This window comes from Paramormyrops kingsleyae, chromosome 12 (assembly GCF_048594095.1).
Source record: "Paramormyrops kingsleyae isolate MSU_618 chromosome 12, PKINGS_0.4, whole genome shotgun sequence".
Lineage (NCBI taxonomy): Eukaryota > Metazoa > Chordata > Actinopteri > Osteoglossiformes > Mormyridae > Paramormyrops > Paramormyrops kingsleyae.
Window position 1 is genome coordinate 17,970,448 of NC_132808.1, and position 26,519 is coordinate 17,996,966.

Here is a 26,519-nt window from a genome sequence, read left to right on the forward strand (position 1 = left end):
TGTGTACAGTGAGGCTTTGCTTTGGACAGAGGGCGTGCGTGACACTGTTTAAGGCTAGGAGGACCGTTTCTGTGGCAGTGAGCAGATGCAGCCTCAACCTGGTCTGCAAGTTCTACAAAAGAGGACAGGGTGTACTGTGAAATGCCAACTACCCTGTAGAATCAGATTTAATGCTCTACTGAAGATGACCCTTATGGACTCCACAGATGACCCCTATGGACTGATGGTACAGACGAGCAGGCAAGATAAATTACTGTGGAACCTAAACAGTAACCTCTTGTGTGTGAAGGTTTTAGAGTTATTGCCCTCATTCCGCTGAGTCAGGCACTGGCCCTATTCTGCGCGCTTTCCCTGGGGGGTCACCTTGAGCAGGTGTTGAAGGATACACCTGGAAAATTATAGAGAGGGAGAGATAGAGAAAGAGGGGAATGAGAGAGAGAGAGCCCTCGTTAACAGGTCGTCCAGAGGACAGGCGGTAATTAAGACCAGCCCGAGTGGCTGTTGAAGAGGAGACACTGAATGTGAGACCGAGAAAAGTGTTTAGCTTTTTATGTTCCTTATGAAGCCCTGACTTTTGTGTGCTGCTACCTCTGCAGGCAGGTCATGCGTTAAAGTGCTCAAAAACACAGAACACTTATAGGATCCACCAATCAGCTGAGGGAATTCCCGGGGGGTAGTCTTGACCTTTACTTGACCATAATTTTTACAAAAAAGTAGACCACATTACTTACAGTATAACCTTTTATATATAATGAACTAGACATATTTCTTCTGTTAAGTTAGTCAGGGTCAAGGTGAGGCTTCTGTACTGTAACACTGTAATGTTCAGATGAGATTATCTGCAGCTCTGGCGTTTGCTCGTCTCAGTGGGTCGTGGTCTCAGCCACGTTCCCTCCTCAGCACTGCAGCTAGCGGTACGGCTACCAGACAAGCCCTCTGGTGCCTTTATTGATTGAATGCAGTTATAATTGAGGCCCAGAGCACTAATCACTCGCAGGAATAACACAGAATGACGCTCGTCTGGGCATGGCTGTTTCTCTGATTGGGCAGGTGTTCTTATAATGTGCAGTCATGAAATGAACGTCACGCTAATTAAAGGGAGGGCTCGTGAATCTCTGACCCTCATTGGTAGTTCAGCCTGTCCGTCAATCCACTTTGCCGATTTTTAAGTACCTGCCCATCTGAGCTGTCCGGGTCCCTGAAAGCAGAACCGCACTCCGCTACCGTATATGGAGCCGATTAGCAGGTCCCTGAGCAGCGGTATGATTTATGTTGTGTTTTACAGCTGAGGGACTGGACCAGAATTAAGGACCCGGGAACATATGCACAGCTTATGGAACCAGCCAGCCATGGTGGGTACACACATGACACAACTCAGACATAGGAAGGTTGTTTAAAAGAGCTAGAGATGAGCTGATATAATTATGCTAAAATTAGAGCTGTGGGTTTGCTCACAGTACCAAGTAAAGCCAATATCTTTAATCAAAGGGTCTTTGTACGCCTGATGTCTTAGAGAACTGGTACCCTGGCTTAACTGTATATTGTAATTATCCGGGATGACATGGAGCTGGTGTAACACCATTGTTCCCAGCAGGCTCACTCAGACAGATCAGCAGAGCCATGTTGTGAGGTAGATTCACGCTTTGAGAAGAGGAGTATCTCAAGGCCAGGTGTAAACATTAATCTGAGCTTCAGCGGAGTCTACAGCTTGACACCTGCAAGCCTAGTCCTATTACTCATTACCCTGTACTCAGATACGCAGCTGCTGCCGGGAGGCAATTCCGATTTTAACGGCTTCAACGAATTCATCTTCAAAGACGTGCACTGGAAGGAACAAAATCTCACTGCAGAAGCCGTCACGTGCACACAGCTCCAGCAGAACACAGACTCAACTGGAAACTGGAATCCATCTTAATTACCAAACTATATCCATGCTACAGTTTGAAACATCTACTGAATGTCCTGATTACATGCCAGAAAATGTTTGCATTATATATTACAAGGATATATATGACAAGGACTAATGTCTGGAAGTCATGCTTGTGGATGCATTCAGGATTCAAGGATTCAAAAGTTTTATTGTCATTTGTACATGTGCTTCTCACTTGCCTACCTCCCTTCAGATTTAAACAACAAAAAATAACAAACAAATAAAAAACAACAGAATAGTGTGGACAAATAATCAACAAACTATATATACAGTAAACATACAGTAACATACAACCATTATAACATATAAAGCATACAACTTTTGATTCTAGTACACACCAAAAATAAAGAAAAGGGATGTGGTATTTTTGTGCCTTTCGGGGGGGGGGGGGGGGTTTGTACAGGATCCATGGAAAGCAGGAAGAGTTTATTTCCGTACAGAATCCCAAGGCAGCCCTTCGCATCAACACAGGACACCCAGGTGATGTTTTTCACGAACGTGCCTTTGACACCAATGCAGGGCTCTCGTCTCACGCCGTTAAGTTAAAACGGAAAGGGGTGACAGAGAGAGCTAAATAGTAACCACAGAATAGTGGCTGAGGAGTACCAAGCGACCCCTTACATGCCCCCCCTCGTAAGCACATTCCATTACCGCTCACCTACCCAGACGCTAGCCCTCAGGAAGACGTCAGTCTCAGCCCACAAAAGCAAACAAGAAATATTCTCTAACAACCGATTTCTTCTCTAGTTTAGAGCTCAGCTCCCAGCAACTCTTCAAGTTTTACTCATCAAGGCAACGTCTTACAACCTTATTTTTCTTTCCAAGTTCGTCCTTCTTTCAGACAGTGAACTGAAGGCCGGATTCATGAGAAATAATATAAGACATTACAGACTGTACTTCACTAAATGAGGGTCTTGAATATGAAGAAAAAAATACGGAAAACCATGATCATTTCGAAGAATGTGGTCTTCAAATATCCCATAAAGACAATAAAAACAGCCAACGGCCATTACGTGATTACCTGACCTGTTAAATATATTATTTGAGAGTTACATCACTTAGTTTGAGGTCTCATATAACAAGTAATTGCAGTTTTTACAAGTAGAGTCACCAAATGCTATGTCAGACTGTAGCATGCTGCTGCAATACAAAACCAGATGGACGGCGGTGACAGGAAGAACAGAAAAAGGAAACACAAGGTACCGGGTGGTTCTGGGTAATTAAACAGTTTACGTGTTTTGACTGCTCTTTTTCCTAAGCCCCAAGCAAACTTGTGGGATTACGCTGCTTTAAAGAACCCATAAACCTGCGTGGTTTCACTTCACGTTCTCACACCGTTCATTTCTTCTCTCCGTCGGGCCCACACCGCGTGCAGAAGGCGAGGTAGTCCTCACCCATTGGGGTGTGTGGAGGGTAGTTGTTGCAGGGGCAGTCTCTCTAGGTCCCAGTAGGTGCCTGGCCTACTGGGAAAGTGAAGAAAGCATGAAGAAATGTAAGGTGGGGCAGAGAGACGGCTGAAAGGGTAAAGAAAGAGAGAGTGGGAATGGTGGAAGGAAGGATGGAAAAGGAAAAAGTGAGAAGTGAGTAGGGAGAGATGAAAGAAAAGGTGAACACCTCCCATTACAGCCTTTCTGGACCACTTCTGCCAGGTTGGTATGGACTGGAGTGTGGGAAATAATGGAATGGGACAAGTGTGGACTAGCATGTATACTCACTGGCCACTTTATTAGGTACACCATGCTAATATCAGGTTGGATCCCCTCTTGCATTCAGAGCTGCCTCAATTCTTTATGGCATAGATTCAACAAGGTGTTTGAAACATTCCTCAGAAACTTTGGTCCAGTGAACTCATTGTCATGTTCAAGACACCAGTGTAAGATGATATGATATGAACGTAGCCATGAGAAGCTGGGTACACTGTGGTCATAAAGGGATACACATGGTCAGAAACAATACTCCGGTAGGCTGTGACATGTAAACTATGCTCAATTGGTACTAAGGGGCCCACAGTGTGCCATGAAAATATCACCCACACCATTAAACCACCAGCAGCAGCCTGAATTGTTGATACAGGGAATGATGGATTCATGATTTTATGTTCTTTACTCCAAATTCCATCTGAATGTCGCAGTAGAAATCGAGACTCATCTGACCACAGTTTTTCCAATCTTCCATTGTCCAATTTCGGTGAGCCTGTGCTCACTGTAGCCTCAGTTTCTTGTTCTTAGCTGACCGGAGTGGCACTCAGTGTGTTCTACTGCTGCTGTAGACCATCTGCTTTAAGGTTTGATGTGACGTGCATCAGAGATGTTCTTCTGCATACCTTGGTTGAAACCAGTGGTTATCTGAGTTACCGTTGCCTTTTTTTATAAGCTTGAACCAGTCTGGCCATTCTTCTCTGACCTCTGCCATCAACATTGACCAGAGAACTGCCACTCATCGGATGTTTATTCTTTTTCAGTCCATTCTCTGAAAACCATAGAGATGGTTTTGTGTGAAAATCCCAGTAGATTTTTCTGAAACACTCATACCAGCTTGTCTGAACCATGCGATGTTCACATAAAGTCACATAAATCACCTTTCTTCCGCATTCTGGTGTTTGATGTGAACATTAACTGAAGCTCCTGACCAGTATCTGCATGATATTGTGAGGCCAGTGAGTATATATAACCTTGATATAATATTAGAGATAAATCGTTTATTTCTTGTTCTAATATTGGGAATTACCAAGATGAACGAATAGTGTACATGAATATAGTGATTCCTACAAGACAATGCAGTGCAATAACAACAAGTTCAGATTTACATTAAAGGAAAGAGATCTCTTGATTGATAACGGCAGTGTAATAATGACTGGTGAGACCCTCGAACCCAAGGTTGTCAAAATCGGAGCTGACCAGGAACATCCGCTGCTGTACTACTGAAAGAGACGGGCGGCAATGCTACTTCCCGGTAGTCTTATGGTTTGCCAAGGATTCTTACTCTGTCTGGTTAAGCATATCTGGGTCACATGCTTAAAGCTCAGAAAATAGAATGCAATGAATGGATTTTTCTCCCCCAACCAGAATGCCTTTCAAAACTATTTAAAAATAGTAAGCATGGTAGTCATTTTACAAGAGTATCCATTACCATGCTGTATGTGTTACGGGTACAAACAGGACAAAACAAGGGCTCCTAATATTTTCCATACATGCAGGATTTATATAAACCAGACTTCTTCACATTGAGCCTGATCGAGTGACAGCTTTTCCCAAAATCCCCCCGATTCAGCATTCCCAGTGAGCCCCGCTGAAATTGGCCCCTAAGGGCGGGGTGTCACATGACTGCCATCTGCCCCGGCTCCTCCAGTAGCGAGGCCCATTAGCCACCGGGCCCGAGCATCTCGGAGTGAAAGATGACTACCTCGATGAAAGATGAATGGCTGCCCTGAATCCCGATGCCCGTTCCTGGCTCGGCTCGCCGGGTCTGACTGATTTAAAAGCTCTCTTGGCACAGCCAAGCCAAAGAGATGGGCCTTCCTGACATACTTACCGGTGTGGATCGCACACCTGTGTGAAGTCAGATCTCGTCGCCTTGGAAACCCTAAGTATTTCCTCATTAGCCACGAGGACCGGGGATAGTACCCGGGTTCAGGTGTAAGGAAAAAAACCCAAAAGAAGGTCAGCAAAGGAATGTTTTCCACAGGTTCCTGGGCAATGCGACGCTCTCCGTTGACACAGGTGGTAGCCCTGGCTCTCTGTTAACATCTGTCTAGTGCAGAAGCAGCTCAGCCTCTCGTCCAGGCTACACTGCCTATCCCAGTGATGCCCTTCCCTGTCTGGGATTCACACAGCTGCTTCATAAAATGGATTACCCCCACAATGTCTGTGCACTCTAGATGAACAATCTCTCAGTGTAGATATTTATGTGCATCTGCAGACATTCATTTCAGCCACAATCCCAGAGACTGTTCTAGAACAACTCATGCATACAAACATAATGTGTGTGTGTGTGTGTACACAGCTTTGTCCTATTATATTGGTCTAGGACATTTCAAATAAAAACAATGATGTGCACTCATTGGTCATGCTTCGGGAATGAACTCACAATCTAACCAGGACAAAAATGCAGCTGTTTGGCATTTTTACTCACAAACTAAACGAATCTCATTTCTAAGTTACAAACAAAATCCCCTTGTTTGTTTTATATTTCATTTTTAGTATGCATAAGAAAGTAAAATTTTATGGTATTCGTTCTGGATCGTGTCTTTTTATTGAATCTGTGGATCTGGGGGTGATTTATCTGTTAGCCTATTTTATAAACCCGTATAAGCATATTTTGAAAATATGCATTTTTTTTTTTTTTCGTTTTCTGTCTACTGGATTTTAGTACTGACATTTAATAGTTCGGCAATGTAATAGCGGCCCGGTTGCCCTCATAAATTCCATTTGAAATCAGGGGAACATTTAATCTCAAAAGATGATATGTCAAGAAAACGGCCTGAATAACGAACCAGTAGATCAACAACAGGTTTGCTGGGAATGACACTGTGCATGTTGCAGCTACTAAGTCAATCCAAGAGTTGAGCCACAGAGGACACTGTAAACAGTTTAGAAATGTACTTGGAACGTGTTCTGGAATTTCCAGGGTACTTACAAACCCTCAGGACATACTCCAGCAATGATCCAGTGCATTAGAAGACAGGGTGGCACCAGACAGCACCAATCCTATAGCATCCTGACAGACAGAAGACACAATATATTTTTGGAAGCGTTTAGGCTGCCGTAAAAGGTTGAACGAGCTTTTGTTATAAAGTTTTAAGTGCTTGTGGTAAACACTTAAATAAGGATGAATATTTAATTGGTTATGTATTTCATTGGGTCCTGGCTTTCAGTCTGGCCTGTTAAGGTTTCACAACATTACACCACAGACTTGTTATGCAAACATTTTTCTCCCTGGCTGAAATATAAAATCCAGTATTCCAGCTATCCATCTATCCATCCATTTTATATAACCGCTTACCCTATTTTGGGGTTCTGGGGGGTCCAGAGCCCATCCCGGAGGCTACAGGCACAAGGCAAAATCCAGTATTGTGAAGAATTACTGGAAGAATTTTCCAGTAGCCCTAAGCAAATTACCATTAGCGACAGCCTTTCCGCATGCATTTGCTCAGGTGGATTATGCTACGAAACGGACATGCGCAGGCAGCGAGTGCTAAAAAGGCAAGCCCCCCCCCCCGTTCAGTTCCCGATGTGGCTCCGCCACGCTCTTTTCCCTGTAGGACGCATAAACAAGCTGTGCTTTCTCTCTGGGGCTTGCAGACCAACCGCAGCAACGTAGATCACTGACACAGAGACACACGCTGCAGATAAGGGGTGTAGAGCCAGGGAGACACACGCTCCATAGTCTGCAGCAGCATTTTCAGGGCAGCTGCACCCCTCAGGATAAATTATGGATGGCCGCGCTTCTCTCCCTTAGCAACATTCTCAGTGCCATCGCCAACCTCAGGGTTAATTATGGCTGGCCGCGTTTCCCTCTATCTCATGTCAAGGTTCTCAGTGCCGCCACACTATCAGGGTAGACAATGGCTGGCCGCACTCCTCACCACAAGTCAACAACTTGCAGTTTAACCACAGGGCTAAATTAGAGCCTTTTGGGAGTAAAGTTTCCTGACTCAGCCTGGTATAAACTCTGCATGACTCTTAGTCATTATCCTAGCTGCTGACCAACATCCTCTACCATGAGATAGACATAAATTGGGCCCTGTTTTGGTGAAAAATGCCCGGGCATCTTGCCAGGCTGTGTTCTTGTCCATTGGCATCTCGCCCTCTTTCCGACAGACAGCCGGAGTAATGGCTATGTTTTGCACGTGCTGAAAGAGAAATGGTGAGAAAAATATCCCTACTTTAAAAACCACTTGTCTAATGGTTGTAACTCAACATGCTGGAAAGAGGCGTCTAACTGAACAAGAAAGTCCTAGGAACTAAAAGCTTTTATTTGATGTGGTGATAAATGGAAACAAATGTTAAATATTACAAGATCATGCTGGGTTACATTAAACTAGGATAAATTGTCAGAAAGCGCAGTTCTTATTGGTGTGCTTTCGGATGTTGGAAAATTTGAACGTGCAGAGGACTACCGTTCAATAAACACTCTTCAGAATGTGCTCTTTTTAAATGAAAAGTTGGTTCACACAGATTTCACGGGATGTGGTTCCCGGGAGGTCTCAAGGCCTGGTGAAACATGTCAGCTCACATTTTCTTACTGCTGAAAAGTTGATTCAAACATACATCTTCAACAGGACAGCGCTTCCAACTCTGAGTCTATGTAAAAGGCTGGAGCTGTAATGCATAAGAGGAATCTGCTGAATTCAGCCCGGTGTGGCTACAAAGTGACTCATACAAGCCATAAAAACACAGGAAGGAGAACGAATGTCTGAGTAAACCTCACTTAGGCAGCAAACACACACGTGAAGGTGGACGTGAGCATACTCTGTTTATTCGTGGTAAGTGCCGGGCTCACACTACTTAATATTATATTACGACAGTCTTAAAATGTGGGCCGTATTAAAAGCACATTCCTTTTTTACAGTCACTGGAAGCCATCTGTGAGACACAGAGAATCACCAAGAAGAGCTGTTCATTTGGATCAGTTAATCCTTCTTCAACTAAATGTAGTTTTTTTTGCAAGTGCAAAAACTATAGAGAGGACAGCTGAATCAGTTTAGCATATTTGAAAGACAGCTGCTATCCGTAAGGTGTCGGTCACACTTTAGTTGAGGGGGCAGAAGTAATTAGTAACTAGTAATTAGTCAAGTACAAGTCATGAACAAATATAGTAACTGCAGGAAATACATGATGACTGATTAATGATGAAGGAACATGGGATCAGTATAATTAACACTTAGTTTCTGGTTAATTAATACATTAAGTAAGAGTGTAGTACTACATTTTAGGGTGTCCCTCAAAGCGTTACAAAGCTGTCTTTTTAACATCTTAACTCAAATGCTAAAACTATTTCTTTTGATTTTGTATCAGCATGTTTTGTATTATGTGTGCAAAATGAGTTTTAAAAGATGGAATCTTACATCTGCTGCACAGCTAGAAGTATACAAAGGAAACACGGAAACATTATTATGTGGCTATTTTGGAAACAAACCTGAAACAGTCAAACTGGTGACTAATACAGCCATCACTCATACAAGCTACTCTCTTCAGGCAGTGACACCTGAGCAAAGAATTTTCAGATTGTAGCTTTGTAATGGTAACCATACCTGAGTGTGGATTTGTGGGGACAATCACTCCTGAGTGTGGGTTCGGGAATAATCACATGTGAATGTGGATTTGTGAGGTTAATCAGTCCTAAGTGTGGGTGTGTGGGGATAATCATACCTGAATGTGGGTTTGTAGTGATATTCACGCCTGAGTGTGAGTTTGCGGGGATAATTATTCTGGAGTGTGGGTTTGTTGGGATAATCAGTCCTGAGTGTGAGTTCGGGAATAATCACATGTGAATGTGGCTTTGGGAGGTTAATCAGTCCTAAGTGTGGGTGTGTGGGGATATTTATGCCTGAATGTAGATTTCTGGGGATAATCACGTCTGAGTGTGAGTTTGCGGGGATAATGTCTCAGTGTGAGTTTGTGGGGATCATAATGTCTGAGTTTGTGGGGATCATAATGTCTGAGTGTGAGTTTGTGGGGATCATAATGTCTGAGTGTGAGTTTGTGGGGATAATGTCTGAGTGTGAGTTTGTGGGGATCATAATGTCTGAGTGTCAGTTTGTGGGGATCATAATGTCTGAATGTGAGTTTGTGGGGATAATGTCTGAGTGTGAGTTTGTGGGGATCATAATGTCTGAGTGTCAGTTTGTGGGGATCATAATGTCTGAGTGTGAGTTTGTGGGGATAATGTCTGAGTGTGAGTTTGTGGGGATAATGTCTGAGTGTCAGTTTGTGGGGATCATAATGTCTGAGTGTGAGTTTGTGGGGATAATGTCTGAGTGTGAGTTTGTGGGGATCATAATGTCTGAGTGTCAGTTTGTGGGGATCATAATGTCTGAGTGTGAGTTTGTGGGGATCATAATGTCTGAGTGTGAGTTTGTGGTGATAATGTCTGAGTGTCAGTTTGTGGGGATCATAATGTCTGAGTGTCAGTTTGTGGGGATCATAATGTCTGAGTGTGAGTTTGTGGGGATAATGTCTGAGTGTGAGTTTGTGGGGATAATGTCTGAGTGTGAGTTTGTGGGGATCATAATGTCTGAGTGTCAGTTTGTGGGGATCATAATGTCTGAGTGTCAGTTTGTGGGGATAATGTCTGAGTGTGAGTTTGTGGGGATAATGTCTGAGTGTCAGTTTGTGGGGATAATGTCTGAGTGTCAGTTTGTGGTAATAATGTCTGAGTGTCAGTTTGTAGGGATCATGTCTGAGTGTGAGTTTGTGGGGATCATAATGTCTGAGTGTCAGTTTGTGGGGATCATAATGTCTGAGTGTCAGTTTGTGGGGATCATAATGTCTGAGTGTCAGTTTGTGGTGATCATAATGTCTGAGTGTCAGTTTGTGGGGATAATGTCTGAGTGTCAGTTTGTGGGGATCATAATGTCTGAGTGTCAGTTTGTGGGGATCATAATGTCTGAGTATCAGTTTGTGGGGATAATGTCTGAGTATCAGTTTGTGGGGATAATGTCTGAGTGTGGTTTCGTGATGTTAACCTTCCACTGACTGTAGACTCAAATCGCACATAACATTAGAACTTCCAATTTATATAAAAATGTGGCCAGTGCAGAGGGACAGCAATAAGGATATGTGACTGTTATAAGGCCGATTGAAAAAAGATCAGCACGACCCCCCTGTGTGTGACAAGCACTCTCTGTCTCATTAGCAGCTGTCACTAGAACAGACAATGTTCACACTGGATTATTTTGCCATAATGCAGTGCCCTACAAGCACTCATAAATGAACTGTGAGTTACTCCAGCCTCCTCAACACTGGAGGCCTTGATGACTCGTCCTTCTGCTCTAAGCTTTTCTTCAGATGCTCTCTGGATGGCTTTTGCTTTGACGCACATTTCATGCTTAGCGCTTTTTCTTCTGACGGAATTGTTTTTCATTTCCAGGCTGATGAAGGTGCGCTTTTAGCCATACCGTCGTCCATGGACGACGGCCGAAGACTCCGCGGAAAGTACCGGCTTCTTGAAAGCCTTAGCCGCTGTCTGCACCCTTGGGACAGATTCGTCAGAACCTCTGCTGTAATGGGACCTTACTGTCTGCGTAACTTTAGCTGGAGCCTGGCCTGACTGGACCCTGGCAGGTCAGACTTCTCGCAGGTTCGCTGAGCTTGATGAGGCATCTGTGACTGAATGAGGATAAATTCTCTCTTTGCTTTTTTCTGACTCAGGGTCACAAAGAGGGGATCCAGTGTCTTGTCTCATGTCAGCTTTGCTTTTACGTGCATCGATGTGAGGAAAACTCATCTCTGCTTTGCCAGTTTAATGTGAAACTCACAAATGAAGCCTGCTACATCATCCTTTCCTGGAAAGGCTGAAGCATTCTCCAGAAATTCCTGACTGAATGTGACATTAACACACTCACGTGGTCCCAGTATATGGTAGCTGAGACAAATTTAAAATTCTAATTTCTAAAAGTTTTTTTTTCTTGGTCTTCAAGAATGATTGTGGGCAGTCTTGCCAGCAAAGACCGTGAAGAGCAAACTGTCAATTTTTAACGTGTTTTGGATTCAGTCCCTGAACGCAGATCTGTCTTTCAGCCATACGGACACAGCAAGGACACCAGGACACAAAGGCTACACAGACAATTGCTCCAGTGAAAGGCAGAGGGATTCTGAAAGCGATGAAGCAACCCTGCCCACCTACACCCCCCACCAAGGTCTTGTGGCTTTTGAGACACCGGACCATAATTGTGACCGGTGGGGACTGCTAGGATAGCGTCCCCACACCCCCTACAACGGCCCTCACCAAATTATTTATGGAACTAACATTTCGATGAAAGGCAGCACAGTGGAGCCAGTCTCTCCTAACCCTTTTCATGTAGACATGGGGGGGGGGGGGTCCCTTTAATTGATAATGACCCCAATTGGTTGTGGGGGGGGGGGGGGGGGGGGTCACATTTATCAGGGTGACCTCCAGGGTAAAGGACTCCATTTATAAAACTAGCAAAACTGAAACAAATGTGAAAAATGCTTTCTTCAGTCATTTTGGCCTTCGGTCAGTCCTAGCAGAGGTCATCTGAAGAAAGTTGCCTTGGTGTGCAGCCGTGGGTTACGAATCTGCACCTGTTCCCGGAAGGTTGCTAGTTCATGTCCCGTGGCTGGCAGAGAAGTCACACGGGCACTGAGCCCCTGAGCAAGGCGCTTTACTCTAAAATAAAAAAATGTAAAAACTGTTTCTGGGTAGCACTGTCCCCCTGCTTCGCTCTCACCAGCATGTGTACCTGTATGTAGTTTATAGGAGATGCAATGCAATGGGATATGTGGAGATTGAATTTCCTTGTACTTGCTACCTGTACAATGACAATACAAGCATTCAATTGTGGCTATATTTAGTAAGCTTGATGAGTGTGTGTGTGTGTATCAGGTCAGGTGGAAATGTTGAGCCCCAGACATCCTAAAGCAGTGTTTCCCAATCCAGTCCTCAGGGACCCACAGACGGTCCACATTTTTGCTCCCTTCCAGACAGTCCACATTTTTGCTCCCTTCCAGACAGTCCACATTTTTGCTCCCTTGCAGACAGTCCACGTTTTTGCTAGGTGGGAGGGAGCAAAAACGTGGACTGTCTGCGGGTCCCCAAGGACCGGATTGGGAAACACTGTCCTAAGGTGATCGACACAGGCCCTGCAGAGGTCCACATTCCTGGAAATACACAGTTGTGCTTCTTTATTTACAATGTTTACACAGAAAGAGAGCCATGCTCTAATAAACTCAGGAATGCGCCGTTCAGTATATCGTGACCCTCCCCCGGCGACAGCAACTAAAAATAAACACAGCTCCGGACTCAAAGCACCATTTTTCTTTGGTCCATAAGGCACCAGCCTGACCCGTCTTAATAACCTCTGTCATTTCCGGAGGACTCGAAAGGGCCGGTTCCACTTGATGGCAGTGTGTACCTCAACATCTCACGGGGCTCGCTGTGGTTCTGTCTGAGGGAGCGTTTGGGGCAGAGTCAGTAGACGTAAAAGCACACGTGTCCCAAAGAATATGGATCAAATGAAAAGCTTCCCTTATTTTAAAAAGTGGATTATAAACTGATGGAAACAAGCATCTTATTTATCTTAAGATTCCATTTTTTAACATATAATCCCTCGCATGATCAGAGGTATAGATTTCGGGTCCAGAGAGTCCAAATCCAGACCAAGATTTTGTTTCAACCAACCAGTTGAGTACTATGTGACTAACTCTTTATACTCAACTGGTTGGTTGAAACAAAATCTTGGTCTGGATTTGTACTCTCTGGACCTGAACCCTCCACCTCTGCGTATGATCTATACCTGCACACAAACTTTACTTTTTCTATGCATATAATGCGACTGCCTTAGGCAATCACACCAGCTGATTCTCAGCCAACAGAACTCAGGGGATAGTGCAATGATCATTGTGTAGGTTGTTCCCATGAGCGCCTTTGCATGTCTTCCAGTCACATGTCCCTTTTCCTCCAATGAGGCACGTTGGCAGGACGCAGGTCCATCTCTCCATGGGCGTAGGCACAGTTCTCGGGCTCCAGGGGGCAGCCTTGTGGATGGTGGGCATGAAACCAGCACGGCCGGGTTTTCCGTGCCTCAGTAGCTGTCCGTCTGCTTCCGGGTCCAGGTTTGGACTTCCGTGCTCCAGCAGGTACACGCCAGTCACGCACAGACACCCTGCCGTTCACCACTGAAAGGAGAATACTGACATTAATGCTGAAAAACCAGCGGATTCCTGTCCCAAACACAAGTACCGAAACTAATTATGAATATTATGTTATCAGTACTACAATATATTTTATCCAGCTGAAAAAAAATATTAAAACATGAAACCTATGCAGAGGCAGACACTGTACTTTCACTGAAAGAGAAGCTCACAAGAATGGGTCAGTGTACCAGAGTCCGAGGCAAACATGGTCAGCAAACAATGTATGCTAGTGTTGTGCTACATGATGGCTTGACTGCAGCAGGTGTGACAGAGCAGCTGGTCATGTGACACACCAGCCGGTCATGTGACACACCAGCCGGTCATGTGACACTGCCCAGCCACTTCATCTTAACAAGTTGGCCAAGTGTGAAGGCAAACAAGAAACAGTCTCTGTCACCTCCTGAGTCTTTGACGGCAGTGTGCAATGCTACATGAGAAAATTAGCCCCTACTTTAGCGCGATAAAAATTACTTTGTGACCTAATGACATACAATGCACAAATAAATAATAACATATATAATTATTAACCTGTAAACCAAATGGATGTCCTGAGACTGACCATCTTGTCAAGCTGATTGCATGTGACACCCGTTTTAACCAATGATTGCATGTGACACCCGTTTTAACCAATGACTGCATGCGTTTTAGGTAAAGAGACTGAACGTGGGGACCTTCTGTACCTGTAAACACTTGGTGGTTGTTCTTCAGCAGTGTCTGCAGCCCTCCGCATTCGTTCTTCAGGGTGAGGAGTTTGTCCTTGTCCAGGAGCTCAGCTACCTCCCTGAGTGTCAGGCTTCCTGCAGGGCACAGAACTGGCTGATGTCACCAAACACACAAACTGCCTCACTCAGTTATTACTCACTCAAATCTTGGAGTCTGAGCTCACGCTGTAAGAACTCATAAGTATCTCTCCCTCTCACACAGCTAGATCCTCACCGTGTAAGATCACACACAGCTACATGCTCACTCTGTAAGACCTCTGACAGCTACATCCTTTCTCTGTAAGATGTCACACAGTAATATCCTCACTGTGTAAGATCTAACACGGCGACATTATCTCTCTGCATGATCTCATACTTAATGTTTCACTGGCATTGTAGTTTGAACCCCTAAAATGGAGTTCTCCAGCGAGTGTTTTTTCCTTCTTCACAGTTTGAGGATAAAATTAAATTCCTTTCACAGTTAATTACCACATTGGACGGGCAAAGCTCGTTTATCTGGAAATCCAATTCAAGCCCTCTGAAGGTCTCCTCCGCCAAAGCCTGCTGTCCCTGAGGAGCCTGCATTAGCGGGCGCCCGATCGTGAGGAAGACGCCCCCCCCCCCCCCACACACACACACCCCCGCCGGCGGGACGCAGAGCTGCCCTGCACTCAAGCTACAGCGGTGGGAAATTAATTACCGCTTCAAATGTCTATTTTTGACAAGGCGCGTCTTCTCACCGGATCAGCGTCAGCTGAGCACTTAAGTTCGATCTCTGCGATCGATGCGAGTATTCAATTGAAGGACGCGCCCATCTGACAAACGTGATATCTGCATTCAGGCGACCATTAGCCGTGGCTCGGATCTGGGACTCATACTCCCCAACTATTTGCTCCTTCCCATGACAGGACTAGGGGGAAATCTGACTAAAGTACAAGAGCTACTGAAATTAGCATTAGTGGGAAAAAAAAACAGACTCAGCCTCTTCGTTACTGAGGACTACTACTGTTCTAAAAAAAGCAAGTTGAAAATAAAGTAATAAAATTAAAAATTCCAGACTGTAAGAAGGCGGCGGATCGTCGCTGATGCCACGCTTCTCAATCTGTCCTGGCATGTGACCTGTGGTTAGCCAATAGCATCGATGATGCCCCGTCCCCCCCACCCTCCCCCCCGAATTCTGGCCCCAATCCAACAGGCCATTCCTCTTCCATCTGATCACACTGACCTGGAGCTGGTGGGAACATTCGGGCCCTGGCCACGTCGCTATGGTGACAAGACCTGCTATCCGCATGGCCAGATGCGCTGTGTGAGTCATCTCATCTGACAGGGGGCTAACTCTGCCACAATCAGACATACCCTCCACCCCCCGCGACCCTCATCAAGGCTTATTAAATGCGAGGCTAAAACGGCATTCCTCCTTGGGCATCCCCTCACATCTGTCACGGCCAGCTGCAAAGAGGCATGCTTTTTGGGTGTCACTCAGATTTAGAGTTTGCCCAGATTTAAATTTAGATTGAACATACTTAGAAGGGGGGGAAAAAAAAAACTCTTTCTCACAATGTGCCTGTAAATTAGCATCCTTATGAAGCTTAGTGCGGTTTTACAAAGCTAGACACATCTGTTTTAACAATATTTAGCAAACTGCCTACAAAGGCAAAACACAGAAACTATGCTGAAACTGAGAAAAAGGGGCTTCAAATGTTTTCGACTTGCCATCCGTAGTAGGGCAGGTAAATGATTATGTGTTCGCTTCAAAACCAAGCATAGCTGAATGAAGATATTTTGTCAAGAGATAAAACAATCTAAGAGATCGAATTTTGGTCAGAAATCAATTTTGATAAAAAATATGCAGTAACTGTTTTGCCTTCATAGGGCAGCATAGTTTATCATAGCAGGAGCAATGTTTTAACAGGCGTCCTGATGCACGTGAAGCTTTCGCGCACGTACAGACGCAAGCACGTGCACACACGTGCGCCCGGTCACACGGGCCAGCGCACACACGCCGGTCAACGTGTCCCGCAGCCTGCGTCCATAAACACGCCAATCCATTACCTCACCGCAAGTCCGACGACACCGGCTACAGCAAACTGGACTCGCCTGACCTTAAAGGACGTCGGGCGGCCGATTGGCCGACAGATGCAGGGGGGAAGATCACGTTGCAGAAAAATTAGATCAGGTTTAATCCTGATTTAGCCTGCCAGATACTGGCAGAAGGCCTGTTAAACGTAACAGCAGATGCCCGCTTGGCAAACAGGGCAATAACAAAAAAGCAAAGATGGCAAGTCCTGTACAGAAGGATTGAGAGAGCACGTCCCCTGACATCGGAGAGCCGCTTCTACAAGCAGCTGAAAGACGGATTATCTCCTCTGGCTCCTTCTCAGCCTCCCTCCCAGGCTCAGTGCTAATGCACGCCTGACAACACTTAAGAGAAAAAGCAGTCACGCCAGACCAGAGGCGTCAAGGAGAGACAAGGAAACCGAAATCCTAAGTGGCATTCGCGAAGTTCCGACGCGCTCCCACGTGATTTTCCGTGGGATAACAGAAAATGCGATGGGGGGCTTGGAGGCAGACGGCCAACCTGGGAATAGGGATCCCTGGATATCGCAGATGCGCCGTTTCACCCGAGTCATTCCGTGGTCGGGAAAAACTGCGAAGCTGATTCGCCGCTGCAAAAGTGAGATAATGAAAGCATCCGGCATTCCCTGCTCACGATCTCCCCCCCTCCCCGGCACTGAGAGTCACCTTCCTTTACGGCCCCTAAGGCTTGGCTGCAGGATCCCCCCAGTCCAGCAAAAGACTCAGCCACCGCGAAAGGCAGCTGCCACGGATGTTCAAGGCGGCGGCCATGCCGTCACTGTTCTCGCGGCCTCTAAAAGAGCGCTTCCGAGACGCAAAAACATGGGTTCCTATGAATAATTCAGAACAGAGTACATAATTCATGCAGCCATCTATATCCAGAATGTCATGGAGCGCCGGTTACATTTCTGCATTCCAGCAGACGGCTCACGTTTATACCGGTGAGCCTCTGCCCCGCTTTAAAACGGCGAGATGCAACGAAATGGCCCGGCACGGGTCGGACGAAATGCAGAGCATCTCCGCCTATGGTCGATGGACATGCAAGCGAAGCAGTTAAGGAGACTGGCTCGCATCCACGAGGTTAAAGGTTCAAGTCTCGATGATTCAAATACAATAAAATTGCTGAATGATTAATAAGGGAGTAATCACAGAATGAATATTTAATGAATAGGCCCAGAAATAGAGCTTAAATGGGGCCTACAGATCTCAGACCAGGGCTCTGGTGTGTTCACAATGCGTTCAAATAGTAAATCAGGCATCTGGCCGGTAAGGGCGTGTTCTTAAGGATTCTGAGCATGGAGAGGGAGGAGTTAGTGTGCGACTGTGCTGTATACCATTCTCTGGGTCTGCGGGGGGTTTAAAATTACCAGTGGGTTAAATACTAGCAGGCTCCACATCTACTCTTCTGCCTCGTCCTGGTCTTTCCCGAGTCTCTAAAAACTGTTTGACATTAGCTGCCGTGGCGTCTGTCCAAACTTCAGTTCTCATTTTGTTTCAGATCATCTTGTAAAGTCGCTAAATGTTCATTAAGCTCTTTAGGCCACAAGTACTTCGGGAAGCAGAGCGAAACGGATCACTTTCCACCACATGAAGGATATAAATCACACTACTGTCTTCATACAGTGAGCCTCTCTCACCTCCTCGATTCCAGGTGTCTCCCCCGCTGCCCTCTACGGAGGTCAACGACAGCAGGGCTAGTGCCACCTGCGAGACCACGCGCTCAACCAGGTCCCGGGGGAGGCTGGCGCAGTTCCTGATGGCTTCTGTCCGCTGCCTGGGCTGGAAGCCCCGCCCCCAACCCGCTCCGTCTCCGTACTCCCCCGGTCTGGGCTGGTCCACTGCCGGAGCATCATTAGCAGAGACCCCTGCCCTGCTACTGATGAAGCATGACCTATGAGCCTCAATCTGGGCCTCCTTGTGCCGCTCGTAGCTCCTGGTTCTCCCGATGAGGCACACCTGACGGGGAAGCCACAAAATACTTATAATTATCTAGGCTGAAAATGACCGTATTCCACCTAAAATGTGTATCACATGTTTTTTCTTGCTCCCCATATTAATCTCATTGGCCCAAAGAAGGAGTGTCACAGGCAGGACATAGCCTGCAGGCGGCCTCTCCAGAACATCCTGTGCTCTCCAACATGGCCTTTTAAATGCAGGAGCAGAGAGCACAAACATAAGCATAAATTTACGCTACTACTTAGCATATGTGCTGATGTAGAGAAAAAAGCAATAAAACAAAACATAACAAGTACAAAAGCAGAAGAGGATGCATTTGGGTTTTTAGAATTCAACTGAACTCGGTAGTTTTTCATACAATAATTGAGGATGATCCTGAGCTGGAGGAAGTGGATTAGAGTTTATTTTTAAAACCAAGTAAACATTACTGTGTAACAAAAAATGTTTTTTTTTGGTAGGAATATTCCAAGTTGCGCTTTTGTGGATTTAGATGCAGCAGAAGTGAGTGTACTTAAAGGTCCGCTTTCTGCCCTGGATGCAGTTCGCTACATTGGCCAACAGGGCGGAGACTTTTACCAGATACCCCTAAGCACACGTCTTTATACTGCAAAACCCTTGACAAAGGAGGAGTTTACTGGCTGCTGACAAAGTGCCCTCTTACCCGCTTGGTGGAGGGGATTCTCAGGCAGTCCTCCTCTACCTGGAACCCACACACGGAGCCGACCTCGGAGACAAAGTCAATATACTCCCTGTACTGGGAGACCCGGCACCGGCGTCGCTGGTACTTCCCACTGAAGTCGAAGAAGCAGCACGGAAGGACAAAGAACCGACAGGAGTAGGCAGACCTGTGAGATAGAACCATTTTACAACAATACATTCAGAATCCTGGACATACCCAACACTATTATAATGATTTAAGTCGGAGATGCGGGGGTATGTTAATATGAAACAAGACCAGAGAGCATTCGATAATCGCAGAAACGCAATGCCACGTCTCAGTTACGCATGTGAACTCAGCAGCACCACCTAGTGTCAGAGAGCTAGGATATTCTTAAAAACTTTATTACTCTGGGTGAAAGGGAAGAGGGGGGGGAAAAAAAAAAAAAGTCAAGAGATCGACTGGCAGCTGCAGAGAAGGAGCAGAAATGCATTCCCTGATTACGCGCCTGGAAGATATGACGGGTATCCATGGGGTCAGCTCGTCCGAGTGGTTGCCAATCAGCCAGTCTGCTTCAGGAAACAGGAAGCCGTCACTCGGGATGATTGCACTTTCCTTTAATAGAAGCAGAGAACATAGGGGCCACAGGTGGCTTTTAGCTCCAGACCGCAGACGCCATCTCATGCTGCATTATTTACTACACAATGGGCCGGCCATCACAGAGCCCCATTGTAACAATGATTATTTTCCCCCCAGAGATCCAGGATTTAAAATTTTTCCAATCCAGTATAAATCAATTACCCGCATGCCATTACCAAATGGAACACATGAGGAGTATGAAAGACGAAAGGTGACCATGTGATCCACTCTGAAGAGTTTACATTTACATGTATTTAGGAGATGCTTTTGCCCAAAGCGACGTACGAGTGAGGCAAAGAGCGCAATACCAGCATGGCTAGGCATGAGTGCAGCTGGGCTGGGCTTCCACGACTCCATGACCTTTCATATGAACCTTGCATTTCACCTACATGCATAGCAAACCATCCTAAAATATATGCAGCCCTGAAAAAAAATGTCTTCATCCCAGTTTAGGGTTGGCCCACTTCTGCGACAACCTCAGTGCGGAGAAGCCAGCAGTACACGTCCCGCTACTGTTCATCCTAAAGGTGCTTCGTGTAGCCCACTGCTATTTTTGTTTTTACCCAGACATCCATGGGTTTTCCCATGACTTTCTGGCAGGACAGAGTCCATGTGCCTGTTCGTACTACACAGGACGCCTTGCCAGCCAGAAGTACTAAGAGGCTGTGGCTATATTTGACGTGGTTCACTCACTCACTATTCCTATTACTATAGGAACACTATGAAGTTCACTACAAAGGGAATTAGGGAACATCATGTAGTTCAAAGGGAATTAATCAGTGAAAAATAATGGTTAAGACACTAAATTCCAAGATGCTATATGCATCCTAGCAAACATAGACAGCTGACATATGCGAATAGCAACAACAAGGAAAAGCAATGGAGATAGTGAAAAAGAATGTGTAAACCTGCAATTTATTCAAAATTGTTGTTATTATTATTTACTTCACTTTATTGCTTTTATTCTTATGCAAAACTGATCTGTCAGCATCAGGCTTTGAAGAGATCATTAGCTTCCTTCTTGCACCATCTCATTTATATCATGAGTGGTCAGCTGACAACAGACATCACTGTTCCATTATATTATGGTATATAAGATATCAGCGATACACCCGCAGTGCATTGTGGGTAATTTAAAGTGCACTATATAATGAGTCACATTAGCCAGCGAAAAAAAATCAAACAGCATTACAAAATGTCAGATACTCTATATAGTGAACTGTTTACAGAATTGGGACCGATTTCAAATATAAGCCATCGTGTGTCACATTCAGCCTCATTTAACACGGGGTTGGGGGCACGATGGAAGCCACAAGTTGCAGCTCTCTGAACATCTGCTGGAGATGAGGAAGTCACCCCCTCCTCTGGCAGTTCCATCCACAGCACTACGCTGTAAATAACTAATGGCTGGGAATCCTGAGAGGCCCATTGGCAATGACAGATGTGAGCTGTTACGACAGTTAGTTGCACCAAATAAGTCACCTTGAGTGAACTTATAAAGACATAAATTCTATCAGTGCATGAATCTATAAAAAGAAAAGTTTAGCGGCCTTTCAAGTTTTCAAGCCCAAGTAGGTCCTTAACTGCGGTCTAACTAAAGCCTTACCTCCAGTTGTGTCTGAGGACCGTACATGTCCCAGATCTTCCGTCTCCGGACATCGAGACCCTTCCCGGGATACTGGAGCACGACACACAGACACAGACATCATTTAAGCATGGAAGGCCCTTCGATAGCGAAGGGGAGGGTCACAAGCAGTGCCACTACTCCCCGCTTCGCCCCGCTTAACTGACGACTGGATTGTGCTTCGATCGCGGATGAGTGAATGACCTTCACCGAACACAGCATTTCCTCTGAGGTGCTGGACGCCCCACTGCAAATTCAGCTAAGCAGTGAATGAAGTGTATGTGCAATAACTTCATATTTCAGGTTCCTATCCACATGTTTGTTGACTAAGTATGTGATGTACAATGAAACACTGGTTATGTTCTCAGCTGATGCTCAATGTAAAAGATTAAAAAACATACCCCTTCATTGCTCAGTATGTGAACCAGGAGTCCATTGCCACACCCAAGATCCACAAAAGACTGTTTAGACGTCAGTCCCCTCTCAGCCCGCTCCTCTTCCCACAAGACCTGGGTCATGGCAGGAAACAGAAGCCTTAGGAAAGACTCTCATCACATCTGTCCACTTTCATTTTTTGAAGCATTTGCTGCCCCCAGTGTCACTATCCAAAGGGATACCCATTCAAAATGACCTCACACTTTCGCCAAAAACACTTAGCAAGGGAGAAGTTCCTGCTAATTCATTTGCTGTGCTTCACCCCGGGGAACACTGGGCTACCATGTGATAAGTTGCACACAGCACTAAGTTTATGCACTGAAATGCAAAGCAGAAGTAATGTTAAAACACAGAGATTTAAATAATGAAACTGGAAGCAGATAAACTAACTGATGTTTTTTTCCTACACAAATCATTAAAAGAACCTTATTTGTCAACAACTGGGGTTATCTTGTACTATGAAACATAAATCTGGAATTTATGCTGGCGCTGACATGTGGAAACTACATATATCTAAAGCTACAAAGATGCACAAGTTGGTTTAAAGAGTACAAAACCCAGACTCCTAATGGAAATAGGCAATATGGTCTGATGAGTCATCTTTCAGTGCTTTTCCTACATACGTTTAGAGAAAGCCAACAGATCCCACAGCCCACAATGTCTGTTGGTATGGTTAGCTGTCTCGTGGAAGTCATTAGGTCCAGTGATTGCTCTGTGTGGTGATATTAAAAAAAACCTTAATTGTCAACAATCAGCTGAACTATGAAATATCTGTTGAGCCAGTATACTACCCTGAATTCACCCTAAGTTCTAGATGTACTCTCATTTGCTAAGTGATTTAAACCCAACTCACTCGTCCTAGCTCCAAGGTGCTTCACGTATTTTGTCCACCCCCTGTATGTGATGAATTCAGCTGCTCTCTTAGCCACAGAAAAATAGATCTCAATCCTTCAAACGTACCAGCAGATATGTCGCAATGGCAACATCTTCATAAACAAACTTCTCAGGATCTGTCACTTCAGGCCAAACCTTGATAAGAAGTGAAATATCATAAATTCATCTCACAAACATCATAAAGGGACATTCTGTCACAGTGTCTGCTACAGAATATCTTAATGGAATATAAAACCATAAGAATCAAGATGGATCATGTGCAAAAACAATCAGAACTGTGACCCTGACAAGGAGAAGCAGTGAGAAAATGAGAATTTATAAAATTAATATATAAAATAAATGTTTTAAAAACAGTTTGCCTGAAAGCAGACGGGGCATTCTCAGGTCACGGAATCTAAAAGTTTGTACAATGTGGGGGCTTTTCTTTGATCTGGATGAAGTATTGAAATCCAAGTACGGTCTGAATGCCCTCCACTTATTTGCCAGCCAAAAATAATATTTAAATGATATTTGTGTTAGTGTAAAATTATATGATGTCCATCAAAATGTGTCATCTTAGTCATTTCAAAACCTCTCCGAAAGTCATCCCCGTATCCACAGCAGCCATCAGATACACCCAGGTATTTTGTGATTCGAACCCTAACCCCACTTTGTTTGGCTAATACCTCACTGAGTAATTCAACATAATTAAATTAATTAATTGAGCTGGTGCTCAAATTTAATAAATACATGGAATGGCCCTGAGGAGAGGTTTGGGAAGCAGAGCTGTATGCTTCTAGCCGTCTAACAAGATTTTGGTGATGTTTTGAAGAATAGAAGAAATTCTTAATTTGCATGTGTTCTAATATTAAATTGTGTTTTATTTCTGAGCAGATATACAGTACAAGTCAAAGGTTTGGAGACACTGAGCTGCCTACAAAGGAGACCGATAGTATTGCATCACATGACCTGGCTACCTGACCCAAACATAATAGAAATGGTTTTGGAGGAATTTGACCAGAGTGTGAAGGAAAGCAGCCAATGGGTGCTCAGCATATGTGGGACCTCCTTCAGGACAGCTGGCAAAGCATCTCAGGAGGCCACCTCATGGAACTAGCATAGAGGAGACAGGAGGGGCAGCCAGTCCCTGGGGCCATTGGAGTTAAGGGCCTTGCTCAAGGGCCCATTGGTGAGATCACTCTGCCGACCCAGAGATTTGAACCAACAACCTTCTGAGTCCCATCAAATTATTTTTTAAATACATTTTTGGACAGTGCATAATCCATATGTGTTATTTTATAGTTGTTATGTCTTTATAATTATTCCAAAATGTAAAGAATAGTAAACCTTTTAGTAAACATAAAGCTTTCTATGGGTAGGTCTGTCCAATACATTTGACTGGTACTATATACATACAACCCAGATCAATAGCTTTAAACATTTTCTCTGACTGCCTATGACTTTTGCACAGTGCTGTATATTCTCGTCACCTTGACTATCTCCCTGTACTTCGCCTTCAGCTCTTGGTACAGTGGTCCATATTTCTCAATGGGGAGAAGGGACAAGGTGCTCTTGAACTCGCTCGTCTGACTGTCCATGGCCCAGCGCACCAGTCTGGGCAGCAGATCATCACCCAGCCAAGATAAACGGGGGTAGACCACGCCATCAGAGAACCAGTCATTCCCTCCCAGGGTGGATATAGAGATGGACCTGGAGTATAAAATGGTGGCAGATGATCCCACAGTTAGAGAAATATGTAACTGACAGGATAGAATTAGGTGATCAGTGGTCATTGTTGACACACCACAGCACACAGCGCACAACAACTAAATGTGTCCTCTGCATATAACCCATATGTGACATTGTAACATAGTACATAGTAGGGGGCAGCTAATTCAGTACCTGGGGAGCAGTGCTTGGGGGCAGTACCTTGCTCAGGGTACCTCAATGGTGCCTTGCTGGTCAGGGATTCAAACCTGCAATCTTTCAATTATAAGTGCGCTTGTAATTGTTCCCTAACCATTAAGCCTTTAACTGGTATGGTAGTACACAGTCACCTCTAAAAGTGGTCGAATTACAATAGACATGATTTTTGCAACAGCGCAAATGCGTACTTATTGTATGTGCATCACACTTTTTGACCTTTATATGCTAATTCGTACTTCATTTGCGACATAAAGGTCGATTCACGCTCGTTTTTAGAGGTGAGTACGTACTTGCTTACGCACAACACCAAACAGGCTGCGGTTAAGTGGCTAACTTACCCCGGTCCAGTACCATGCATCCCTGAGTTCCTGACTAACGCTGTCCACTTGTGATCGGATCAACCAGGAAGCGTGTTAATAGCAGGTGTGAACACGGCCTCTAAGTCTCTCCATTAGTAAAACTATCAGCCAACACTGGAGAAACGTGAGTATATAAAATATTGCATGATGCTTATCTACAGCATCATGACATACAGATAAAATCTGGATTAACCCAAATTCCACATCTGTAAATCCACAGATGGAATTTAAAATTCATTGTATATTTCACAGTATAAGATGTGGTACATGCAAGTAATTTGAGGTATGTTTATTTAAAAAATAAATAAATCAGTCGTTAATTACTTTTCAAATACTGAATTTTACACACACTACAGTGTGTAGCAGTGTCTAGTAGAGAGTTTACAGAGAATGACGTGATGTTGCTGAAAACACCATGTTGAAGTGGGAGGTTGAAGGAGAGTGGCCAAGCTAATTAAAGCTCAAAGGAGCCGTGTAGAAAATGGTCCTTGACGTGGTTATGGAATGAATACGGGGTTCTACCTGGTAGTATGCAGAGGTACCTAATAAAGTGGCCACAGTGTGGGTTCGACTACATTAAACGTGCAATTGTTTTTTGCCCTCAAATTTAAGACTGGAAGGCTCACCATTCGTCGTTATTTAGGTTGTTGAGCTGAATCTGATATACATTAGTTTTCCGAAAGAGACAGTCTCCATCTGCACTTTCTTCGAAGGGCAAAAACGTCACACGTTTTCTTGGTAAGTCTAAAAAGACGAACAGAAGAGTAAAAGGGGGATTATTGGGTATCCAAGGCATTTAAACGGAGCGGCATGCACTTCATCTTCATGTGACTATGGGATGTTTTAATGGAATGATGCCACAGTAATACTTGCTGCACTCAATAACAAATACTTGCTGTCTGGGCCACATACTTAGCTAAGTAAAAATTATTCCAAAATAAGATGGAGACAACTCACCTTTTAGCATAATTTCTTTATGCATTTGGGTCCCATATGAGTTGACTTTAGGAATGATTGTTCTAACTTCGTAACACCACTGTCCATTTTCAGTATCTAGGGGCTGACTCTGACATTCGTCGCCATTGTTCAAATAAAAGATTATGTCTTTTAACTGGTCGAAAGAAACACCCCATAAAACTGACAAAATGTGTTCAAGTTCTGTGCCATTCACTTCTTTATAATCCTCCTCTTTTACGCCACACAGTCGTTTATTCAAAACATGCGGTTTCTTAATCCACACGTCAACAGCAGACCAAAACCTAACTGGCAAGACGCAATCGGTGTCGGTAACAGGCAACTCACGAAGTTTCGGCATTATTAACAAATTGATCAAGCATGGATCCTAATGGAAACATAGCGACGCACAGTGATGACAAAAGGCAGCAAAGCCAAAGCAACCGAGACTGAAACGACAGAAGCCAATCAGAAGCCGCATAATGTGGCAAGACCACACCCCCTACACCTCG

At 44.6% G+C, this 26,519-nt stretch overlaps 1 protein-coding gene and 1 long non-coding RNA gene across 2 annotated transcripts; both read right to left on the reverse strand.

Moving 5' to 3' along the window:
• Positions 1 to 2,058: 2,058 nt before the first annotated feature.
• Positions 2,059 to 6,555, reverse strand: LOC111842603 (uncharacterized). The gene is made up of 2 exons (XR_011981802.1): positions 5,462 to 6,555; positions 2,059 to 4,399 (listed from the first exon to the last, which is right to left on the reverse strand). It is a non-coding gene; the product is annotated as an uncharacterized lncRNA (long non-coding RNA).
• Positions 6,556 to 12,778: 6,223 nt separating this feature from the next.
• On the reverse strand, positions 12,779 to 26,508 carry trmt44 (tRNA methyltransferase 44 homolog). The gene is made up of 11 exons (XM_023809341.2): positions 26,011 to 26,508; positions 25,680 to 25,797; positions 24,259 to 24,478; positions 22,856 to 22,924; positions 21,862 to 21,969; positions 21,443 to 21,514; positions 19,706 to 19,812; positions 19,201 to 19,384; positions 18,221 to 18,539; positions 14,487 to 14,603; positions 12,779 to 13,788 (listed from the first exon to the last, which is right to left on the reverse strand). The coding sequence occupies exons 1-11, from the start codon at positions 26,366 to 26,368 to the stop codon at positions 13,553 to 13,555; spliced, it is 1,908 nt and encodes a 635-aa protein (XP_023665109.2). The 5' UTR covers positions 26,369 to 26,508; the 3' UTR covers positions 12,779 to 13,552.
• Positions 26,509 to 26,519: the final 11 nt, after the last annotated feature.

Excerpts from the sequence above, each read along its gene's own strand:
- trmt44 (XM_023809341.2), bottom strand. The coding sequence starts at position 26,368 with ATGCCGAAACTTCGTGAGTTGCCTGTTACCGACACCGATTGCGTCTTG. Across the intron at positions 21,970-22,855 it reads CCATTGCGACATATCTGCTG|GTCTTGTGGGAAGAGGAGCG; the intron begins GTACGTTTGAAG and ends GCCATGACCCAG. Across the intron at positions 19,813-21,442 it reads GTCCTCAGACACAACTGGAG|GAAAGTGCAATCATCCCGAG; the intron begins GTAAGGCTTTAG and ends CTTCTATTAAAG.